Source organism: Mustela nigripes, chromosome 1, assembly GCF_022355385.1.
Source record: "Mustela nigripes isolate SB6536 chromosome 1, MUSNIG.SB6536, whole genome shotgun sequence".
Lineage (NCBI taxonomy): Eukaryota > Metazoa > Chordata > Mammalia > Carnivora > Mustelidae > Mustela > Mustela nigripes.
In genome coordinates, this window is record NC_081557.1 from 30,290,416 (window position 1) to 30,314,976 (window position 24,561).

The window sequence follows — 24,561 nt, forward strand, 5'->3', positions numbered from 1 at the left end:
AGGATGATAAGTACAAACCTTTGGAGAATATTCATAGCAGAAACACCTGTTGATAGTTTAAAAATGTTAAGTGAATACATATTTTCTACATATTTTTGCACACTAGAAACTATGTAAACCTTCATTCTGATGACCATGTTTCTTCTGAGGATTGCAGAGAAAGAGGAACCCTCCTACACTGTTGGTGGGAATGCAAGCTGGTGCAACCACTCTGGAAAACAGCATGGTGTTTCCTCAAAAAGTTGAAAATAGAACTACCCTATGATCCAGCAATTGCACTACTGGGTATTTACCCTAAAGATACAAGCGCAGTGATCTGAAAGGGCACTTGCACCTGAATGTTTATAGCAGCAAAGTCCACAATAGCCGAACTATGGAAAGAACCTAGATGTCCATCAACAGATGAATGGATAAAGAAGATGTGGTTTATATAAACAATGGCATACTCTGCAGCCATCAAAAGAATGAAATCTTGCCATTTGTGACGACGTGGATGGAACTAGAGGGTATTATGCTGAGCGAAATAAGTCAATCGGAGAAAGACAACTATCATATGATCTCCCTGATATGAGGAAGTGGTGATGCAACATGGGGGCTTAAGGGGATAGGAGAAGAATAAATGAAACAAGATGGGATCAGGAGGGAGACAAACCATAAGAGACTCTTAATATCACAAAACAAACTGAGGGTGGCCAGGGGGAGGGGGTTGGGAGAGGGTGGTTGGGTTATGGACACTGGGGAGGGTATGTAATATGGTGAGTGTTGTAAAGTGTGCAAACCTGGCGATTCACAGACCTGTACCCCTGGGGCTAATAAAACATTATATGTCTATAAAAAAAATTTAAAAATTAAATGATGACCACGTTTCTTTAAAAATATGCTCTGAAAAGATTCTCCAAGGGCCCAATGTCTGTAAATGTCCTTGGCAGCAGGTTTGTAACTGTAAAAATTCTGGGACAGCCTGTTTTCTGACAGAAGAACAGATAAGTGAATTATGAAACATTTATAATATGGTACTTTGTGTTCTGTTAAAAAGCATGAGATAGATCTAGATGTATCCACAGGAGGAGTACCAATAATATATTATTTAGAGCAAAAAGAAAATGGCAGCAAAAAAGTAAATAAAGATGCCATTGTTTTTTCTTTTCTTTTCTTTTGGAAGCTCTAAATATCTTTATTTCATTTGCAATTGCCATGTTTTGTCTACTTCTCATTTTAAAAAAATTTTTTTTTTAATTTCTTTTCAGTGTAACAGTATTCATTGTTTTTGCACCTAAGGAAAAAAATATGATTGCATATGCATTTTATTATGCATGTACAAAAAACCAGAATTGAATAGATAATACCAAATCAAGGGCAGTTCCCTCTACAAAGTTCAACCGAGGTAGAATTTCACCTAAGACTTTGCGCATCTCTTTACGATTTGAAGGTTCATAAATGTGCTTCTTTTGTCATTTAGAAAATTAAATAGCCATTATTCAAAACAATTAAAACATCCATCCAACGAAGAGTTCATGTAACAGTTTACAGAAAGTACCAGCTTACCTATGCTATCTGCCTTTCATTTATTCTTTTTTTTTTTAAGATTATTTATTTATTTGACAGACAGAGATCACAAGCAGGCAGAGAGGCAGGCAGAGAGAGAGAGGAGGAAGCAGGCTCCCCGTGGAGCAGAGAGCCTGATGCGGGGCTCGATCCCAGGACCCTGGGATCATGATCTGAGCTGAAGTTTCCCCTTACTTATCTTAAAGGAAACTGGTGCGAAAGCCCTTCAGCTGACTTGGATGTGTGCACCAACACCATTCTCCTAAAAGGGACACTGTGATGGTGCGTTAGCATAGCACTGCCAGCATAAATCACTGAGCGGAACTCCAGGTGTGGAGCAACCAGGGCTCTCACAGGATTGTTCCTTTACTGAAATCATAGCATGAGTCTCCTGACACCCTGTATGCATGGGGCATTGTTAGGGTTTAAAGCAGGAACCTGCAATGCAGGTCTTCTTGCTTAGCCAATGAAATGGTCTAAAGAACTGAGGTCAGGGAACAAGAGCCTTCAGGGATCTCTGAGATTTGCACATATGTGCACATGCACACACACACACACACACACCTCCATACAAAAGCTTTCTGGACTCAGAGAAAAACAAAACAAATTTGTACAAAGCACTAAGTGCTAGCCCCTCTGCTAAAAGAAAAAAAAAAAAATTTGTTTCATTTCATTACTAAACAGCCCCCTAAGGAAAGCACCATTGTTACTCCCACTTTACAGACAAGCCTCACAGAGGTTAAATAATTTGGCCAAGTTTATGTAGCCTCTAAGAGGAAGAACTTGGATCTGAACCCAGCTTACCTAACTACCAACATTCAAACTCTGAACTACCCAGCAACCACTGCAGGGCGGTGAGAAGTACTCTGGCAACAGCATTCTAGTCACGACTGACTGACCGACAGTGAGGATACAAACCTGGGAAGATGTGACGCACCGTGGATGAAGACTGGTGAAAGAAAGGAAATGTGATGCCACGTGAATGAAAACCACATCATCAAGTTTTAATCAGTTTGATAGTACGTAGGGAACTTACCTAACCAAATCTAAAGGTTGCTCCTTGTAAAAATAGGAAAACCGAGCCCAATTCTGGAAAAGTATGTACCTCTCGTTGACAGGATTGGGAGGTGCTGAAGGCTTCCAATATTGACCCTACAGATGTTCAAAAACAAAGTACTTGAATGACATAGCAGAAGACAGGGGTGAAGTAAATAAACACAGCTTCTACAAGACTAGTGAATGAGGCAAATTTTTCTTTTGCTTTTGATTTGAGTTTTTATATTCCATTGATGTACAATTATCTCCTAAAATCTATAATAAACTATAACAATAGTGATAATCATTAAGATTTGGAAGGGAAGGTGAACCATGAGAGACTATGGACTCCGAAAAACAATCTGAGGGTTTTGAAGGGGCGAGGGGTGGGAGCTTGGGGGAACCAGGTGGTGGGTACTAGAGAGGGCACGGATTGCATGGAGCACTGGGTATGATGCAAAAACAATACTGTTACACTGAAAGAATTTTTTAAAAAATTAATTAAAAAAAAAGATTCCTCCACCCAGTTAGTTAAAAATCCCAGTTAAAATTTGAGACTCTGGCTTGACTCCAGATCTTCTTTCCTGTGGAATGCCCTTTCTTTTCTACTCAAATCCTACGAGAATATTCACAGCTCGGGAATTTATGCTAACAGTATGACTGTCTGGGACTTTAGAAATACACTAACACTTTTATTCTATAGATGGGAAAATTATACTCAAACAAGGTTCAGTGAATGATCCAAAGTCACACTACTGTGACAGAAATTTCTTCCAGATTTGTCTGGTCCTCACTGGTAATCACTGACACAATTTCCCAGAAAATTTAAAACATGCATCGCAAACGTTGGCACCTAAGAGCCACAGTACTCTGTCATGCATTTTTCCCATTGTTACATACTGAGTTGCCTTATTAATAATATCCCTTTGAGACATAGAGTACTGTCTACACATCATAGTACATACACAGTATATACATAGTACACACATGGTACATACACATACTGTCTACACATTTTTTAACTGTGTGCCCAGACAAGTGAACTGCTGAAGACAACATAAATAAATATCCAATTGAAAATTAAGCTCATGAGAAAATCACGATACAATAAGGTATAAGATTTTTTTATCACTTAGATTCCAACTTTTTTTCTTTTCTTCTTCTGTAGCTAATCCCACTGAATCTTGAGAAATGAAATAAATGAAAAGGCAGCCTATTTGGGTACCTTGAAAAATGATTCTTTAATGCACAGGAAATCCAGTACCTAACCTTGCACTCAGGATAGAAAAAAAGAAGAAAAAAATTTTAAAACTACCAGTAAGTTACAACTACCTCTCACCACAGCTAAGTACCCTTGATTTTCTAGCCATCATAAATGACTCTACTGGGAGGCTGGATGTACAGATTAAAGTTGCTGGTGCCTGAGGATTAGCTTGGCTTAATGACCTGGTAATAGTAAGAAGAGAATTAATGCCCTAAAACAAACCCACAATCCTCAAAATCTTCTAAAAGGAAATGAGCCTTTTTGTGAAGAAAGACTGACAGAGAATCCATTGTATAGTGTTCATTACCCCACTACATATCTCTCGACCAACATGAGGAAGAATTAAGTAACCTGTCATAAAAGAGGAAGCAAAGGGGAGAGTCTCTGTCCCAACAAGGTGACCTTTTAATGTCAGAGGGAAAATGGGCTCAGTATTTCAAAACCAACCTTATACTTACATCATGGAGTGGATAGGCAGATGAGTAAGTATTAGAAGTTAGCAGTCTTTCAATCCCAAACTTTTTCTTCCCATCTTCTATGCCAAAAGGACATCGTGAGAGAATGTAATAAACCTATGAGGTAAGCGTTACACACACATTTCAGAACTTGATGCTATCCACATTTTTTTTCCCACCCCAATTTAGCAATGGCCAACTTTGTCTGAATGTAGATACAGGCTCTGATTACAGAAGGAACCTTCCCTCTGTTGTTTGAGGGAAGATGGGGAGGGTGAGCTTGTGTGGAGTCTGTAGGTAGCTTAACTCCTGGGTATGAACACTTGTGGATCACAATTTATTTTGCTTCTCCTGTCCCAAGCTCCTCTGGAAGTTTTGTGCCAAAATTCCTACAATCAGGCCTTCAAGTTGGGAGTGTAATATCACTGCTAATGGTTCATCTGGGGAACATGGGATAGAACTGATACTTAGCTAGGCTGATTACTTCAATTACTCTGAGGATTTCTGCAGGGTCCCTTCCTGACACCTGAATTTATTAACACAAGATTACCATGTATCTACAACTACTTTGCAATCACCTGTCTCTTGGCATTCAGTTTTTTCCTCCATATAATTTAGGCTTTGGTGTCCTCTGCTTCCATATTCCTGCCATCTCAATTCTACCTGCATTTTGTTCTCCAGCAACATTTCAGAATTTCTGCTTTTCTGCTGAATTTGGTCTTTTCAGCACTGTTCTCGATCTATTTCCCTTACCTCCCTTTTCTTACATCTCCTATGTTAAAGTTTTGTTGGTTGGTGTGCTAGAGTGCTGGTTGTTTTTGAATCACCATTAGCTAATATGGTAACACCTTTAAGTGCAGCTTACTATTTTATGTTGCCAAACATATCACAACTTATGAAAGCAGTTTTAGTTTTTATAAATAAATAGAAACTTATTATCTATTTGTTATATTATAGATATTATTTATTTTATATACTTTGGATTATTTCTTTAGGAAAGTGTTACCAAAATTAGAACTCTGTCCTGGGTATTAACAAAGTAGAAAATTTTACTCCACCAGATATTGAGACTTACTATGAAGCCATGGTTAAAAAAAAAAAAAAAACAAAATACAGCACGGTATTGTCAAATAGAAACAAATCTGGACTTAGAAAAGATTATGTGAAAAGATTATAACAAGAGGGAGAGGGAAACTATTATAATAGGGAGACCTGTGAACATCTGAAAAGTCAGGCAGAAAGGGACTTTTCTTTTTTATTCATTCATTCATTCATTCATTCACTCACTCCTTCACTCATTCACTTGGGAGAGGCAAGCCAAGTTCAGGGAGTGTCCTTCTTTATGGTAAGAAAAGGCTATTCTACATGCCAGTGTTGGCCTGGGTTAAGGGTACAACACAGTTTAGGTTCCTGTGGGAGCAAAGTTTAATTAATGTTAGGTCAATTCAGCGAACACATACTTTGTTTTGATGAATCAGTGGGGATAAAAAGTTCAGCTGGCCGTTTATTAGACCAAGAGTGAGAATATGGAGGGCCTGTTTGATTCTTATTGCTACAAACTAATTACAAAAGGGAGAAATTACAAGGCTAATTATAAATCTAAAAGAACTGAAATTACTCTGGTGCTGAAATGTTGTTCTCAGAGCATTTCCTTTAGGGAACTTGTAAGTATAAATTCTTTCTCTGTCCTTCTGAGATTTATGTAAATCTGCAGCAAAGCTAAATAAGGCTCTTTACAGTTTACAACCCAGGAAGTGTTTTTCCTTAAGTTTTCTAGGAGCCATCCCTTTTAAATGTAAACATGAAGCAAGATAGCATCCCTACTGCTCTGGCTCTACCGGTAAGGTAGCTTGCGCACCTGACTCCAACCTGTAACTACTTGCTTGGCATAGAGATAGGAGAAGCTTAATTTTTTCTTGCTTTAAAAACAACTAACATAGATCGACACTTCAATTGCCAGGTGAATTTATGATAAACTATTTGGCAAGTAGTGCTGTCAAGTCAAATGGGAGATGGGGGCGGTGGTTATCCAGGAATACTCATACGGTGGACGGTAGTCCTTTACAGGAAACAGTTTCCCAGAATGAGAAGAGTGGGGGATTTCTTTAACAGTCCCTGTTTTCTAGGACTCAGAACTGAAGTAAAGTTCAACATTGTCAGTATAGATACAAAAAGAGACAAAAAGATCAAAGCTGCAGAACTGGACCCAGAACTAGACCTATGAGTATACAGAAACTGGAGTATGACAAAGGTGGAACTGAAAAACGGTATGAAAAGTTGAATGTTTTCTTTCAATAATTGTGACAAACTGAATGATCACACATGCAGTGGGAAATGGCACTGCACACAAAAATGGACTCCAGGTGGATACTAGCTCTCCATGTGGAAAGTAAAATAACACAACCTCTAAAAAATAACATAGGAAATTAACGCCATGGTCTTGGTGGTAGTTAAAAGATTAAGAGCACGATTCATAAAGAAAAGGCTGAGAAATTGGACTATATTAAAATTAAAAACATCTGATTAGCAAAAGAATCCATTAAAAGAAAGAAAAAGGAAGCACGGGTAGGAAAAGATCAGTAATGCATATGATAAGCAAAGGAGTCATAGGAATACAGAAACGATTTCTACCAATCAACCAGAAAAGACCTAACTGAGAAACAGACAAAAGACTTCACAAAAGTGCCTATGTAAATAAGCCACAACAGATCCAAACACACATTAGAGAAACGCAAATTAAAACCATAATGACACATACACAAATAAACTTCAGTACAAAGTAATGAAAATGAATGCACAAAAACACACACAAGAGTTAAATCACCCAAACGAGCATTGAACCGAAGAAGCCTGAAGACTCAATATATATACTGCATGATTCCGTTTTTATAAAATGTAAGGGTGCTTCTGTTGAGGATGATGGGAATAGTGACTGGGAAGTTAGGAGGGCTTCTGGAGGGCTAACAAGCTGGTCTCCTTGATGTGGGTGGTAGTTACACAGCTGTGTAAGCTATTCACTTACAACTTGGGGGCCTACCTCTATTCATAATATGCCACAATTAAAAAGAGAGAAAAAGAAAGATCAGTAAATTCTAATGTTAAGAAAGATGTGGAACACGGGGCACTCTCATACATTGTCACTAGGACTCTAAACTAGTACAACTTTTTGTAAAGAGTGATAGTGCAATATAAAATTTTTTTTTATGTGTGTGCCCTTAGATCCAGAAATTTTGTATCTGGTATCAGTTTTGCAGAAAAATTTACATAAATGCTGAAATATGTAAGTACCAGGTTGAAAACTACAGAACTGATTGTAAATCAGAAAAGTTGGGAATAAAGTTAATAGCTGTCAGAATGGGGAATATATGTACATACTAGATATTACAAAATATACATCATGAGGCTCAGATGTCATGATGGTTGTGAAGACGCTTTCAGAAGTATGAAATTCAATACCAGTGTAAGATGCTCTTGGAATACTTTCAGTGTGTACATACATAAACTCAAGAGTCCTGGATGAGGATAGGAAGGAACATTAATCTCCCCAATAGCTTCTTCAACAGAGCAAAAATAGTTCTGCTCCACTGTGAAGGAGGAAAAATTTTTGTTTTAATGTTGAATTAATCTAAGGCATCCATACTCTTTACACAGAACAAGTAAAGAGAAATTGATACTGATCTGTCTATACCTCACGAGGGTCCTAATTTGCTCCTCCTGGTTCACTGGCCTTTCCTTAGCTACTTTTTTAACATAACAAGTCTATCCAAAGTACTCTATAGTTTGCAAAGTGCTTCACATGGAGTCTTTCATTTGACTTTGACAATAATGCCAGTATTGACCATCATTATCTCTGTCTTAAGAGAGGTTATCTCATTGAGAAAGCAGCAGAGTTATGACTTGAAACCAGGTCGTCTGATTCCATGTCATACGCTCTTCATTCCCTTAAAAGTTGCCTCTCAGGTTTGTAGTTGTGGTCGTGGTGGTGGTATTTTATTTCTGTTAAGAAAAAGGAGAACACTTTTGGGTTTGTAGATTCTTATTTTTATATGTAAATCCTACACATTGTATTTTGTTTAATATTCCTGTCTGTGATTTAAAAAAAAAAAAAAAGACTGAGAAACTAGAAAACTGATTATTTCAAAATCCTTCTTAAATAAATACTGAAGAGTACTGAACCTAAAGGGAATATGGTCTCAAATCCAGAAAGAGATTAAGTGATCTCCAGGAAGAGGGTCCTGTGATTACATGAAACTTGGTGATCACATTCATAGGCAACAAGGAGAAGGGGAACTAAAGAACCAGAACTTTTTTCCCCTCTAAAGTCAGGTCAATAATAATAATACCTAACACTAAGCACCTAGTATATCCAGATATTGGTCTTTCATACTTTAAGTCATGTAATTCTCAGAGTACCCTATGAGGTAGACTTTATTCCTATCTTAACACGAGGAAACAGCGGTAGTGGAAGCATGAGTCTTTTGGGGAGAGGCTTTTCACGGGAAACGTAAAAATGCTAGGACTACAAATAGAGAGGAAATATTATTATTCTAGACTGAAAATGATTTTAAATGAGAGGAGAAAGTTTTGAGGTTTCTCAAATGCTATCTCTGTATAAAGAAATTTTTAAATTCCATTTTCATTTGGAATGGCCAATATTCATCCTGCTGTGCACTGTGTTTATAAAACCCAACTCTAATTTTATAAAACCATTTTACAAAGAATGAATAAAACCTAAGCCCTGGCTCTCAGTTAAGAGTTTTCCCCAGTATTACATGAAGCCTCTATCTTAACTATGTCTGCACTGTCAAACTTTGGTGTTTAAACAAGCTTGATAAGTCAGTAGGGGAACAGGTTTACATGGTCCTGATGGACTTTTGAACCTGCTCAATACCACCATGTACTTATCAAATTGTATGCAGACACACAGTGCAGACGAAGCATCACACATGTATACAGGCACAAGTACACAAGCACACGCAGGCACACACGCTTCACTTCAAGGGATGTGACCAAAGGTCTTCTCTACCTACAATTCTGTTTCTCATTGAGGATGGAAAGAAGCTTGACTCGTCTTCAATGAGGAAGAGTTCCTGCCGATGTCTGGTGAATTGAGCAGTGAAATATTCAGGACGAGGGTGCCTCACATTCTTTGGGAGCTTCAGAGGCCCGAGCATATAACTAAAGGGGATATTCTCAGCTGGAGGAATATCGCTCTCTTTAATAGGCATTTTGATTCCCAACACTTCAGCGTAAGTAACCAGTACCTCCCAAGGGGCATGGATCTTGACAAAATAAGTCCTTCCATCTTCGGAGTTCTGTTGAAAAAGGAGACAAAATAACGGGCAGCATCATGATTTATTTGATACCAATCTGATTAAAGAAACAAAGTTTTATAAAATCTCAAACAAACTAAAGATGTCATGGCATTTTCAATTTATTGAAAATTTTCAGCAAAACTTCTCGAGGAACAAATGCTCAAAACACATATCTGTATATTATATTGATGTGTGTGTGTGTGTGTGTGTGTGTGTGTGTGTGACAGAGAAAGAATATTCTAAAAAATGTATTTAAGAGTCAATGTACGTCCCAAATCCACAGACACATATGGGATTCTGGGAAAACTCTAAAGTTATTAGTGACTAACCATGAGCTCAGAACTGTGCTTAGGGTACATGAGGGATATATACAAAGTATAAGACACACTTACTCTTCTTCCCCAGCTATACCTAGAGGAAGCACTTTTAAGTAATAAGGGTTCAGGACACAGGAGAATAACCTAGTTACACACTGCATGGTAGAAAACATATTTATTAGTTTGGTAAAAAAAGATAAATAAGAACTAGAGAATACCGGAGTTTCATGGGCAGTTGGGGATCCAAAATAGGTCTTTAAAAACCATTTTGAAGGTAATTCTAGAAAACCAGTGCATGGCAAGAGAATTTAAAAAATGAAATAATCTGCCATATTCATGAGGAGAGAAAGTCAACTTGGCTTACATAGTGGGTTGTGTTATAAGACAGCCAGGTTAACTAGAGTGCGAGATAACAGGCAGCCTTAAAAATGAGGCGTATGGAAAACACTTGGGTCTTCACTTTCTTTGCACCCTGAGTAGAATTATGTCTGTCTATTTTTACAATGTTCCACTCATCATCTTACATTCAGAGCGCTGACCTACTTATTTACTGAGAAGACCACAGGCCCTACCTCTACGTATCTGTAGCCAGAGAAACTACTGTATCACTCCCAAACACGAAGTCCATCTGGTCAAAGGCTGTAGAAGAAAATGATGCTTTAAACACCAAAACTCTGGTAAAAAATTAACAACTACACTTACCCTTTTGTCTTCAATTTCCAACTCAAGACCTGTTTTTCTAAGATTTTGTTCAAATTCTTTTCTCCTTTCCTATGGAAAAACAAATCAGTAGCATTATTTAGGACACTCTTCTTTGCCCAGTGACAAAACAGGCTTATTATTCAAGATGGTCCTCTGCTCCTCCCATGGTTATTTGTAAAAGTATTTCATGTATTACCTGCATCTTAGCACCATGGCCTGCTACTCACCTGTGCTAAAATTCACAATATAACTATAAAAATCTAACATATCTAGGAATAATTTCCAGGAAATGCACAGGACCTCCATCTGAAAATACGTGCGAAACTTTACTAAGTGAGATTTTTTTAAAACTTGGTAAACAGGGAGATATCAAGCTCCTTGTTAAGAAGACTCCGTGTGACAAACAAGGCAATACTCTAAAAGAGAAATGATCTATTTAACTCAATTTTAAGCCAAAATATCATTATGACTTTTTAATCTTTAAGGACAGAATAGCTTCACTTAGAAAAAAAATTAAATTAAATTAAATTAAAACGATCATTACTTGTGGGCTTCAAACAATGCACTGATTATTGAAAAATCCTTTGGCCTTCATTATAATTAAGTGTGAAGGATTCTATAGTTACTGAAAATTTAAAAGCCTTTATAATGATAATATAGAATGTTTACCTACAAATGGATAGGTCTACCTTGCTATATCTTCAAACTTTACAAGGAGTAAAAGATAATTTAATGTCCTCTTTTTCTCCATTTGCAAAGTTTGCTACAGATGAGAAAAGGTCTGATACTGGTACAAAGTTTCCTCTCTACTACCCCTTCCTAATTGCCCTTCTTTTATGTTATCAGATTGAGGCAAATAGCAAATGTCAAGAAGATCAAAGAAAAAGAGGGGGAGGGGGAAGGGAACAAGGAAAAATCAAGGAGATATTCAAAATACTCATATCAAAACTGAGAAAGCAAGCTACTCTTTCATTCTAGTAACAAACGCTTTTCCAATTTACATGGCTGCCAATTCTCTGAGTTCAACAAAAGTGAAGATTTAAATTTAAATCTTTAATTGCCGATGGACAAGTAAACACTACTTTTATGATACACCACTATAATCTGGAGAGAGAATTCAGAAGTCCAAGAGATTAAAAATGCTTAAATAATAATCTTTCTATTTCAATCCACTTATTTATCTGAACAAGTTTAATTTATACTACCATGTAAAAACAAGAGAGAAATATAGTTGAAATTGAACCATCTTATTTGGGAGATAATTATTGTTCATCTATAAATAAAATATATTTAAAGCCCCTCTGTCCATCTCATTAACTGATGAACTTATGATGAGTTTATTTTTCTATCTGATGATTGTCAAATTTTGTAACACATTCATGATGCTTTATAAATGATATATTTGCACAATTGTTTAAAAAACTCAAAACAAAAGGAAAAGCTTAAGGCTTAGACTGTTCTGGTTAAGGGATATAAAAACATTTCAATGTGTATTCATATATTTGTTGCAGCAAACTTACAGATGAACAAACAAAAGACTCCCAGAGGTGAAACATTTATTTCAGGAAAAATTTAAGTGGGGAAAATGGGATGGAAATTTGAAGTAAAGGAGAAAAACAAATGATGTAAAATTTCAAGTGCGGAAGAAGGATTTCTTCATATAACACATTTTTTTTTTAAATGAATGATGGTGGGTATCAAATTTCCATGATATTTAAGTTCTACGGGGATATGCTAAAAAGTGGTTTAACTGGACCATTAGCAACACAGTTTAAATTACATACTTTGCGACTTCCGAAATGTAGGATCAGTAACTATAGATGAGGAAGACCTATAAATAGATGGGGATTTTAGGAAAGGTGGAGGATATTCAGGAGTGCATTTTGGACCTGCCAAATCTGAGAAGTATATGAGACTTCCAAGTGGAGACAAAAAAATAGTCATTTGGGAGAGAAGAAGGGACTGGAAGGTGAACTTCAGAATTCACAGATGTGGTTTTACAACTGCCCAAGACTGAATGTGTCATCAAAGAAACGCGTGCAGCAGGGGAAAAAAAGAGGATTATGGATTGGACCTGGAGGCACCACAATAACAAAGGATCGGGGAGAGGAAAAGATTGAGAAGGAGCAACTAACAAAATAAGGGAACAACTAAGAGGATATGGAGTTGTGGAAGTCAAGTGGAGAACATACATATGAGAAGGGAATGAGAAACTGTGGCACCTGCCGCTAATAAGTCAAGTAAGATGTGGGTTGAGACTCTATCACTGAATTTATTTATATGAAAATGAGAAGAATGGTTGAGGTGATGGCCTGATGGGAATGGGTTTAAATGGGACAGAAAAGAGATTTGAGAAAAGAATAGTAGCTGGCAGGCAAACTGAGATCGAGTGAAGGTTTTTGTTCTTGCAGAGAGGGAAAGGGAACTGAATAAGGAGATGAAGCATGAGTGCAGAGGCGTGGCTGACTCCACTCGGCTGGGGTCCATGGGCACAGACATGAGCTAAAATCTAAAATCTGTAATCGAACCGTGTGTCCTTTCTGCCTGGTTCCGGTACCCAGTCCGTAGAAAGGGGAGTTTAACTGCAGTCGCTGTTTTGCCAAGGAAGCACAATGAGAGGGGGCGGGGGTCTGAAGGCAAATATAATAGAATGATTACATTCATTGATTCTGAGATTTAAGCTGGATCAGCATAGGAAAGCAGTGGGTAAGGACCAGCTGTGAAAAGGGGGTTATGGTAATTGTATCTTATCTGGTCCTGCTTGAAGGAAGGGTATTGGTCAGAAATATTTGAGGGGTTGGTCAGGTAGTTAGATGCCCGGAACAAGATGATAAAGTCTTGAAGATATTAGTAATGACAAGTTCTAGGGAAGTGAATGGCGAAGCCAGAGACTAAGATAAATAGAAAGGGAGTCAAGGAAGAAAGTGGATAGGGGCGCCTGGGTGGCTCAGTGGGTTAAGCCACTGCCTTCGGCTCAGGTCATGATCTCAGGGTCTTGGGATCGAGTCCCGCATCGGGCTCTCTGCTCAGCAGTGAGCCTGTTCCCTCTCTCTCTCTCTCTGCCTGCCTCTCTGTCTACTTGTGATTTCTCTCTGTCAAATAAATAAATAAAATCTTTAAAAAAAAAAAAAAAAGAAAGTGGATAGGATCCTAAAACAGTCATCTATTGCAATCATCAATGTCTTAAGAGGAATATTGGTAGAGAGAATGAGAGTGAACGGGAGCTCAAACTGTTGAGAAATAAAATGGAAGACCCAGGGAAAGATTATTAATGTCAGCAGCAAAGCAGGGCAGTGATTCATCTGATGGGAGTTAGAGTTCAGGGAACTTTAGGGATAAGGTAGGAAGAACAGACAGTAATCAACAATGAGGCGGGAGGAGGGCAGGCATTTAGCCATCTCCAGAAAAAGGTCCCATGGGTGAAAACCAATCACTACCTGAGAGGACTCTTGGAGAAGGCAGTGAACCTCAGTGAAGAGTCCGGTTTCGGGGGAAATTTAGAGAAAAGGAAAATGGTAACGGGGGTGGGTTTCAGCGGTCTGATGGAAGGGCTTCCAGGGAAAAACAGCAGAAGAAAGGGACAGGGTCTTATGGAATAATACCTATTGTTTTTTAATTTTTATATGATATTTATTTCCCATGTAAGTAGTTAGCAAATGTGTGTACATGTTACACATATGGACTCATTTATCAATTCACTATTTCAAATATCTAATATTTATAGAGCATTGATACTGCCCCTGGTGCTTAAGGCATCTGGGTATAGCAGTGACCAGGACATAGTCCGCAGTCTCATGAACTTCATCTGTGGTGCTCGACACAGTGAACGAATTAAACAACGAATACCTATAAGCTCAGAAACTGATGACTCATAGTAAAGAAAACAGGATAAGGAATCTCGAGCATAATGTGAAGGCTATTTCAGACTAAATGTATGGATTAGCCATACATTTTCAAAATGAAAACTGCCTGCAAGAAAATGAATATCATATTCAGACATACACCTCAAATTTTGAAGGTTACATTTAATACTGTGGAGTTACATTAAAAAGTACCAGTCCCTTGGAAGAAGATAAAGAAGATGGGGTTGAAAAAAGTCCAAAAAAAACCCAAATCGACTTTACACATCCAATCCATTCTTAGGTTTCTGACCCAGTCTCAGCTTTCAGGAACTTCTACAATTTAATTCCATGGGAACAACCCTGTTGAACTACAGAAACTGCTTCTTTTAATGATTCTCATTTCTCTCACCTAAGTACTTACCGCCTTTAATTCCGCTTCTTTCTTAATGTCATCAACATAGGAGAGCACAAAATCAATTTGCCTAATCCCGTCTCGGAAGAAGATAGAATCTTTGCTTTGTTCATCCTTTTTAAACTGCAGGAGACACGAATGACACAACTCTGACAGTTTTATTTTCAAATGGCAAAAACATGAAAAGAATTAGCTAAAATTTGGTTTAATTTTTTTTTTCAGTCCTGAAATGGCAGGTGAAGACAAATCACCAGAATTTTCATCAACAGATTATGTTTGTTTTATAAAGTGAAATTCCATAAAGAATATATATATATAGATATATGTATGTATGTATGTATGTATCTATATCTATATATATATGAAAGATTCAAGAGGGCTAAGCATTTCCCTACTGCAATTATACCAAAATATAAAATAAACATATGTATACACTGATCCCAAAATTCATATTCAGAGGGAGCCTTGTTATCTTTATTAAAACACATGCCAATTAGTCTGACAGATACTTCATGTTCACACACTACTTTGGAGGTGTAATTAACTATAGACCAATTAATGCATCTCGCTCTAAGAAAATTAATTGATGACTCATGCTTATACTATTTTCATAAAACTGCCACTTTCCTTAATTCAACTTCCGAAGGGTTAAAATGAAATCAAGGTGCAGTTAAAAATTAGAAAGCAGGTAGCTTGCCAGCTGTGTTTCCTGTAAGTATACTAGACCCATGCAGATCTCCTTTCAACACCAATCCCTAAGTGAGCCAGAAGCCATCCATTGCTTAAAATCTCTGTTATCAACTCTCTCCTTGTAATAGTCAGACTGACAAATTCAATGTTCCCACGTTGTATAGTTCATTAATTCCTTCACTTTCAGAACCATAAAAACACGAGAGAGCTTCAGAAGAAAAGATCTCATGTTGGACTAGTTTGGCATTCCTAAGTTTATTTGTAATATACAGTATGTAATATTTGGAATATCCCACATACAATACTTAGAATGATGCAAATAGATGATGTAGTAGGTATCAGTGATCTCTCTAACCCTAAGATGCATAATTTAACATGGGAAATTTTCCAAGTGCTTCAGCCAACCTGTGAATGGAGAACTGTATGTTTTTACATTTCATAACTGGTATTTATGTTAGTTTATGAGTTTCTCTTATGGCACTCTATGCTGTTTTTCACCCAAGGCAGGCCGAGGAGACCTCCCCTAAGAAGGAATGGGTACAGACCAGTCACGTATAAGACAAAAATCTCATGTTTGACCTGGTCTTTGAACAAAGTCACTGTATTTTATCTGAGTGAAGGCTTGCGAAGAACTAGCTCCCAATGCGCTGGAGGAAATGAGTGCGAAAATAAACAAAGAAACAACACACATCCAGGGACTCTCCAGTGTCAGTATCAGAATACAGTACTTCAAATGTTATGTCTGAGTTCTCTGTACCCTAACAAAAGACGCATAATCATCTCCCTTTTCCTAAAAGAAAGTAAAAGAATCTGAGAAAACTCACTCTTATGTTACCTCTTCGTTTATACAAATCACTACAGGAAGGAAAAGCAATAAAACAAAAAAATCATTTGAGCTCTTGTAGATCATCATAATATTAGCATATTCTATGAAATCCACCAAAACTCATGGAAGCCAAACTGGGGCAGGGAAAAAAAAAGGACTAATTGGACTATACATAAAGCAAAAAATTATAGGGAAAATCGTTATTTTGCTCTTAGTTTGTAAAGGCTGAAATTTGCATGGTAGAGATTATTTTTGAAACAATATATATTTACAAGTGCTTTTATTGTTTGGCAAGCTAAATCTAGGTCCACCTAGAAGTTCTGATTGCAGAAGACGTGTACATAGAAATCAACAAAAATCACACTCAGAGTATTTAACCATTAGGGAATAAATGAAGTAACTAGAAGAATAGTGACTCTAGTTTTTTCTGAGTGTTCAGTCAAAATGGGTATATACACTTCCCTTCTGAAAGCCAAATGCTACCTAGGAAAACCCAAACTTCCTTCATTATGTCATGCCCCAATATTAACAGTAAAATGTTTAAAAATGTGGAGAAATCACCGTTAACCTTGTCAATCACCATGAGGCACATGACTTAGTACCATTAACAATATACTGGTTGAAGAAAACTAGGGTAGAAAAGCCTGATAACCTTCTTACATATAACTGAAGGCTATTAAAAAAATCATTCTTCTGTTTTGCTCAAGACATGACAATAATATTTTGCAATGTGTCTACGTATCTGTGTTTTTATTTGATTTGTTCTTAGAAATGCCAATTTATAATGAGGCAAACATCCGAGTGCCTTTTCTTTGAATGAGGTAGTTATTCTAAGGTTCATAGTCCAGGATCCCTATTGGGAGCTCATAAACTTCTAAAACTGTAGGCAAATTGTGTGTATGTATGTAAATGTATGTAATATATGTGTGTATACATATGGACATGCCAAATATAAATATATATTATATATTAATATACATAATAACTAGAAATATGTATACATACCAAATATATATTATATATAATATATACATAAATTATATGTATATGCACAGACACACATATACATTTTTTAGAAAAAGGGTCTACAGCTTTAATCAGATCCAGAAACAATTAAGAATCACCATTCTAAGATCTCAGTTGCCTGGGGACTGGGAATCAGTGGCAAAGTCCCCCCAAATCACAGGTATACATTGGAATAAAAGTGACTGGGGCTATCACTGCAGCCAGCCAAAGCATAAGCAGCATCATTCAGGGCTTGTTTTACCATAAGACGTCGCCTCAGGAACAAATTGAATCGCTTTGCAGACTGTGAAACAATCAACAGAAAGTTAGCAAATTCTGCCCGACATTAAAGATCTCCAAAACGCAGGCATGCAAATACACAAACCTTCAGTATGATCACTCAAGTGAGTGTGTGTGTGTGTGTGTGTGTATGTGTGTGTGTGGCAATTAAACCTGAAGGGTGGGATTAAGGAGGGCACATAATATGATGAGCACTGGGTGTCACACGCATCTGATAAATTATTGAGCGCTACATCTGTAACGAATGATGTACTATATGCTGGCTTATTGAATTTAAATTTAAAAATTAAAAATAAAGTTCGAGGGTGGGAGAAGCTAGTGAGAGGGAAAGAACAAATATAGGAAGAAAACAATAAAGAATAAAGGAAAGGGGGGAAAAGAGACTTCAAGGTAAATTTCCCTAAGTTATTGATACAGTAACTTTAAGTAATATGTATTTGTGGAACTGAATTAAGGAAGAAAGGGGAGAGAGAAAAATAATGAAGGAAAACATGAGAAGGAGGGAAAATATTAAGTATACCCATATAAAGCAGGCAAAGAAAGTAAAATCAGTACAATTCTACTATATGGTATGAAAAGTTCACCTCATAGCATAAAATATTTCATAGCCTCCCAAAATACTGGGGTAAAGAAAGGGAAAGACATTTGGTTACTTAAATGCTGAGCTGTCTTCGATCTTCAGTCACTATGACTGTTATTTATTTATTTAATTTTTTAAAGATTTTATCCACTTATCTGGCAGACAGAGATCACAAGTAGGCAGAGAGGCAGGCAGAGAGAGAGGAAGGAAAGTAGGCTCCTTTGAGCTCCTGTTGAGCAGAGAGCCTGATGCAGGGCTCGATTCTGGAACCCTGGGATCATGACCTGAGCCGAAGGCAGAGGCTTTAACCCACTGAGCCACCCAGGTGCACCTATGACTGTTATTTTTAAAACACCAAGGCAATTACCTAAAACATCTGGGAAAATCAATAATATTTTAAAGAAAGCCAAACAGTGGCACAAAAAGGCAAGTGCTATGTTTATTTTATAATACAGTGAAATATAAATATTGTAATAAAACTGTCAATAAAAAGTTTTAGTTCTCGCCATGGAAAAAAGTTTTGCCGAAACTGTTGTTTTCTTACAATAAGCTAGACACCTAAGCAAAGGTGATTGCTGCAGTGAAAAATCCCTGCTCTACAAACCAAGGACCAGCTATGTACAGCCAAGTTAATACCGCTGTTGCTTAAGAATACCGCTGGTTGCTTAATAACCAGAAGGATGCTGGTTATTGCATAAAGCATATTTTTTTTCTATTTTTTAAATCCTTTTATTTTTTAGATTTAAGATTTTATTTATTTGTCAGAGAAAGAGAGAGAGCACAAGCTCCCGCTGAGCAGGGAGCCTGATGTGGGACTCAATCCCAGGACCCTGGGATCATGACCTGAGTAGAAGGCAGACACTTAACTGAGTCACCCAGGCATCCTGTATAAAGCACATTTTAAACTGCATTTTTCTGCTGGGCTGAGATTTTTCATCTTAGCACTTTGATTTTCTTAGGATCTTTCATGAGATCCACAAGTTTGTTATTCTCAGATGTTTTTTCCTAAATTTATCACAGAATCATTAAGGGAAAGGAAAGAGTTGTGCACTAAAGGGTCATGCAGGACCACATTATAACTTTCAAGGGCTCTATCTGACCTATTTGCTTTCTGTGGGCTCTTTCCACCATTAAAAAAATTTTTTTTCAATTTAAAAAGAAATAAATGAGGGGAACTTGGGTGGCTCAGTCAGTTAACTGTCTTTTTTCTGCTCAGATCACAATCCTGGAGTCCTGGGATGCAGCCTCGCTTCAGGCTCCCCGTTCAGTGGGGAGCCTGCTTCTCCCTCGGCCCCTGCTGCTCCCCCTGCTTGTACTCTCTCACTCTCTCTTTCTGACAAATAAGTAAGTAAAATATTTAAAAATGTTTAAATAAATAGAAGAAATAAATGAATATACATAGGTACGTGTGTATATTTTTTTCATATATACATACATAAATTATATTTATGTTTTTTATCTAAAGAGTATATTTATTTATTTGACCGAGATCACAAGTAGGCAGAGAGGCAGGCAGAAAGAGAGGGAAGCAGGCTCCCCGCTGAGCAGAGAGCCCAACTCGGGGCTCCATCCCAAGACCCCTAGACCACAACCCAAGCTGAAGGCAGAGGCCCAATCCACCGAGCCACCCAGTTGCCCTTTTATGGGTTCTTTTTGTTTAATTTTTATTTTAGAAGAAATTAAAATTAAAACATTTCCATGGGCTCCAAAAAGTGTCGTAGGCCCGAGTAGGCACAGCACCCACAGTGCCTATACCATAAGCTGCCCCATGGGACGCCTGGGAGGCTCAGTCCATGAAGCATCTATCTTTGGCTCAGGTCATTATCTCAGAGTCCTGGGATCCAACCCTGCATCAGGCTCCCTCTCAGTGGGGAGTCTGCTTCTCCCTCTCCCACTGCCTTTCCCCCTGCTTGTGTGTGCTCTCTCTCTCTCAAATAAATAAATAAAATCTTAAGTTGGGCCTAGGGTCATGAATTAACTAAGTACCATACATTTAAGACTTGCTAAGAGTGCAGGGTTTAAAAAGTTACTCAGATGATTGCTAAAAAGCCTTCTTCAATAAATACATGTAATATCAAGTTAGTTTGCAGCTTTCCCAATACATCTCTTCACAATATAAAAGCCAATGGGATCAATACCAGCAGTTGACCATGAAAACATATTGCCTCAACAGTTAATATGTTTTAAACTTAATTTTTTTCCTTAAGATTTTATTTGTTTATTTGACAGAGAGAGAGCACAAGTAAGCAGAGCAACAGGCAGAGGGAGAGAGAGAGAAGCAGGCTCTCTGCTGAGTCAGAAGCCTGATGCGGGGCTCGATCCCAGGACCCTAGAATCATGACCTGAGCCGAAGGCAGCCGCTTAACCAACTGAGCCACCCAGGTGCCCCTAAACTTAATTTTAAATATATTACAAGATCACCAGCAAAGGACTTGATCACAAAAAGATAAAATTATGTTCCAGTGATAAAAAATTATAGAATTAATAACTTTGTTATAAATTTCCATCATGTGCTAAATTATGTTTAAATGGGTAACACTGAAACTAATGAAAAGGCATTTTTTAAAATCAGTGCTATTTCCTTGTTACCTTAGTAACTATTTAATGTATTTTTTTCTGGCTTTCTTCAAGCACTGAATTTTTTAATATAGTAAATCATTTAATGTATGCAGTTTCTTGACTTTTTCATAATATTACTATAATATTAAAATAAACTTTCATATATTATAAACTTTTCATAAAAGTTTTCCCTACGTAATTTCAATTCATTAAACTTAATCTAATTTATTCATATGAAGATACTTTAGAGTCCTTTCTTTAGGAGTAGTATTGATAACCTGAATTACTGGAGCCACATAGTAGGAGTTGTCAATGGCATCGTTCTCTCTTTATATGTAATTCTGATCACTCATCTGCATTCCTCTCTCTTTATGTATTTTTTTTCTCACACCCTTCCTTGGCCATTTTTGAATGTCTTCAATAGACCAGTTACTGACCAATAGAGGCACTACTCAGTGTGGGAGAGCAGGAAGCACTTGAGAAATTGCTGACTCTGGCTCCTGTCTCCACTACTGTATCACTGGTGACAGAGGAGCAGGGTATGAAAGTCCAGTATCCCAGACAATTCTGGTAAAAAATACTGTAAGCGAATGAAAATCAGTACAACTCAGGGAGTTGTAATACAGGAAGCCATTCAGTGCTCTGAATTCCTAAGCAAGACCAAGCCCAGCTGCTCTTGAGGATTTGATTTCACATTTAAATCTACATTAACCCTTGAGGTTAAGGATGGAGACACTCAATCTACAAATTACAAAAATCACTACTGAGTGGATCCTACACAAGTCCTAAATTTAAACAAAAGCCATAGCAATTAAAAACTAATTAAAACTAATTAAAAGCTATCATATCTTAATTTCTTTGTGCCAAACACTGGGTACTCTATTTGTTTAATGTTATCAGGTAGATTCTTACTAATTATCAGCAAATGGTAATAAAGACTCAGAATCAACTAGGTACACAAAAGGCTTGCACACCCTTAGTGTTCACCCAATAAAATAATAAAAACAACAAAAATCAACTACCAGCAAATTCTTAGGACACTGGTAAATATTCCTTCTTGAAAAATATGTTTGTCTAAATCCTAAACAAATTCTATGTTGTATCTGACAAGTTTTAATATTATATATGTAAGTTTCAATTTAGTAAATGGAAGTTAATTTGGAGAATCCCCAGTTATGTGTAAACATATCTGGATATACCAATGCTTGTGGATTGGGCAACAGACTTTGCTTTGATAGTATATGTGTAACTTCCTTGAAGATTGCTTTGAGTGTATTTCATAGTCTCAGCCCCTGTGGTCTCTACATATTTCTATGCTTAAACTATAGCTTCAAAATATACAGTAACAGCCATGTGGAATTTCCTTTCTATCTATTTTTCTAGTTTGAAATATTAAATGGGCTAATCAGACAGAAATATTTCCATATACTTGCAATGGACCTTAAGAATGTATAGTGAAACACCAAGCTTTAATTAATTTAATTAATTCCTCAAAGACCAGCACATAAAAATCATAGAATAATTAACCATGTAGTAAAAAATTTAAGAAAATGGATATTTGCACATAAAAAGAGAATCCGACGTACGAGAAGAATCCTAGGAAAAATGACAAAAGATTCTGGTCTTACATGGCAAGAAAAATCAAAATTTCAGTATCTGAATTTCTCAATCTATTTCACCAAGAAGTAGCCAGTCCCCCTTTTTTTTTTTTTAAAAAGTTATTTATTTATTTATTTATTTATTTATGAGAGAGACAGAGAGAGCACATGAGCAGTGGGAGGGAAAGAGGGAGAGTGAGAGGGGGAATCCCAAGCAGACTTCCCACTGAACTTGGAGCCCAACACAGGGCTTGATCCCATGTCCCTGAGACCATAACCTCAGACAAAATCAAGAGTCGGATGCTTAACTGACTGAGCCACCCAGGTGCCCCAACACTCCTTCTATAGAAATAGGAAAAATAATGTCAATGCTCCCTCTCATTTGGTCATTTTCTTTGTTTTAGTTTTGGTGTGGTTTTGGCGGAGGGTAGTTTGTAGAAGAAAAGCTTTGGATGTTTTTTGCAAAAAGAATTTAGGATGCATTTTCTGGTGAAGGTAGTTCAAATGGAATTTTTTTTTCCCACTCTGAAGACATTTGAAGTGATAGAGCAGATCTCTAAAATTGAAGACATGAGAAGTATTATGACTTCTTGGGAATTCACTGTGAAATGGGATTTTATGAATCTCTAATCCCTTATACTTAAGAGTCTTCCTATTTGTTTATCCATTGCTTTATGGGAAAGAAATTTTAAAAGATAAAATGAATAAAATATATCATTTTTATCAACTATGAGTATATTTGACAAATTTGGCTATACAATATTAACTATAAATATGCAAAGCTCAATTTTAAATACACCAATGACACATTTGCAAAAGGCCCCCAAACAGGCAACTGCAATTCATTGCTGAGATAGACCAATATGCAGGGATAAGGTTGCTCCCTTTTTTCCAAAAATTCAACTAATATAATGTTAAAATATTCATTATTATTTTTTAATAACATACTTACTTTTAAAAATGTTTTAACTAGTAAGAACATGTGTGTGTGTGTGTGTGTGCACATACATACATACATGAAATGTAATAATATAAAATGTCCACTGATGTATTTATTTTCTGGCCAACATTATTACTCATTTCATGATTAAGCCTAAAATATATTTTGTCATGCAAGGGAGCTATGTTAAAAAAACTAATTATTCCAGGGTGCCTGGGAGGCTTGGTGGGTAAGCATCTGCCTTTAGCTTAGGTCATGATCCCAGGGTTCTGGGATCGAGCCACACATCGGGTTCCCTCCTCCGCAAGAAGACTACTTCTCCCTCTCCCACTCCTCCTGCTTATGTTCCCTTTTTCACTGTGTCTCTTTCTGTCAAATAAATAAAAAATCTTCTGTTAAGATTTTAAATTAAAAATTAATTTTAATTGATTAACTTAATTAATTAATCAATTAAAATTAATTAAAAATTAAATTAAAGAGAAGACAGAGAATGAGTGTCTTCCTTCCCGAGGTCAGATTCAGGAAGGCTGTATCCCCTCCACTCAAGGTCATTGAACCTCTCAAGAATCTTGTCAGTACATGATGCTCTCTTTTTAATCCCTTCAGTTCTATCAATAATAATTGATACATGAATACTATAGCTATACATAGCAGCATTCTCTAGCACCCTATATTTGTAAAAGTTTTTTATTCAGACCTCCCCATATTATCCTACTCTGATTATGGCTGATAGCACCCTAATTGATACATATTCTTCTTTTGTGATATTTCTGTGACATTAAAAGAAAATTTCCCTGGAGAAATGGTTGATTCCAGGACTGATACAAGGAATGAATAAAATGAGTTTAGGGCACGTTGCAGTGCCACAAAGTAAGTAAATGTTAAAAACAAAACAAAACGAAATTAATAGGGTTAAGAAAGTTCCATATAGCCACAGCCACAACAATTTGAGCAAAAAAATAAATAAATAGTATTGGGTTTGTAACACAAAATAGAAAATAAATATCTATGAGTCCATCATGATAGAAATAAATGAATGAATGAATGAGAGATAAATTTTCCGTATAGAAGAATTCTAAATAGTTCATTTACCCTTAAGAACTTGAAACGCAACCCCCTAGTCCTTAAGTGTCGGCTTCATAGGTTGACTTTCTTCTAAAGAATATAGTATAGAAA

The 24,561-nt window shown here is 36.8% G+C and overlaps 1 protein-coding gene across 1 annotated transcript in view; it reads right to left on the bottom strand.

Annotated features, from left to right (window-relative positions):
* ANO5 (anoctamin 5) overlaps positions 1-24,561 on the bottom strand; it is a 97,752-nt gene that overhangs the window by 47,620 nt on the left and 25,571 nt on the right. Inside the window, exons 4-8 of the mRNA XM_059406984.1 lie at positions 14,897-15,010; positions 10,634-10,702; positions 9,330-9,614; positions 4,303-4,416; positions 2,582-2,697 (exon numbers count right to left, since the gene is read on the bottom strand). Of these exons, the coding sequence (XP_059262967.1) occupies positions 2,582-2,697; positions 4,303-4,416; positions 9,330-9,614; positions 10,634-10,702; positions 14,897-15,010 (698 nt within the window). The remainder of the gene's footprint in view (positions 1-2,581; positions 2,698-4,302; positions 4,417-9,329; positions 9,615-10,633; positions 10,703-14,896; positions 15,011-24,561) is intronic.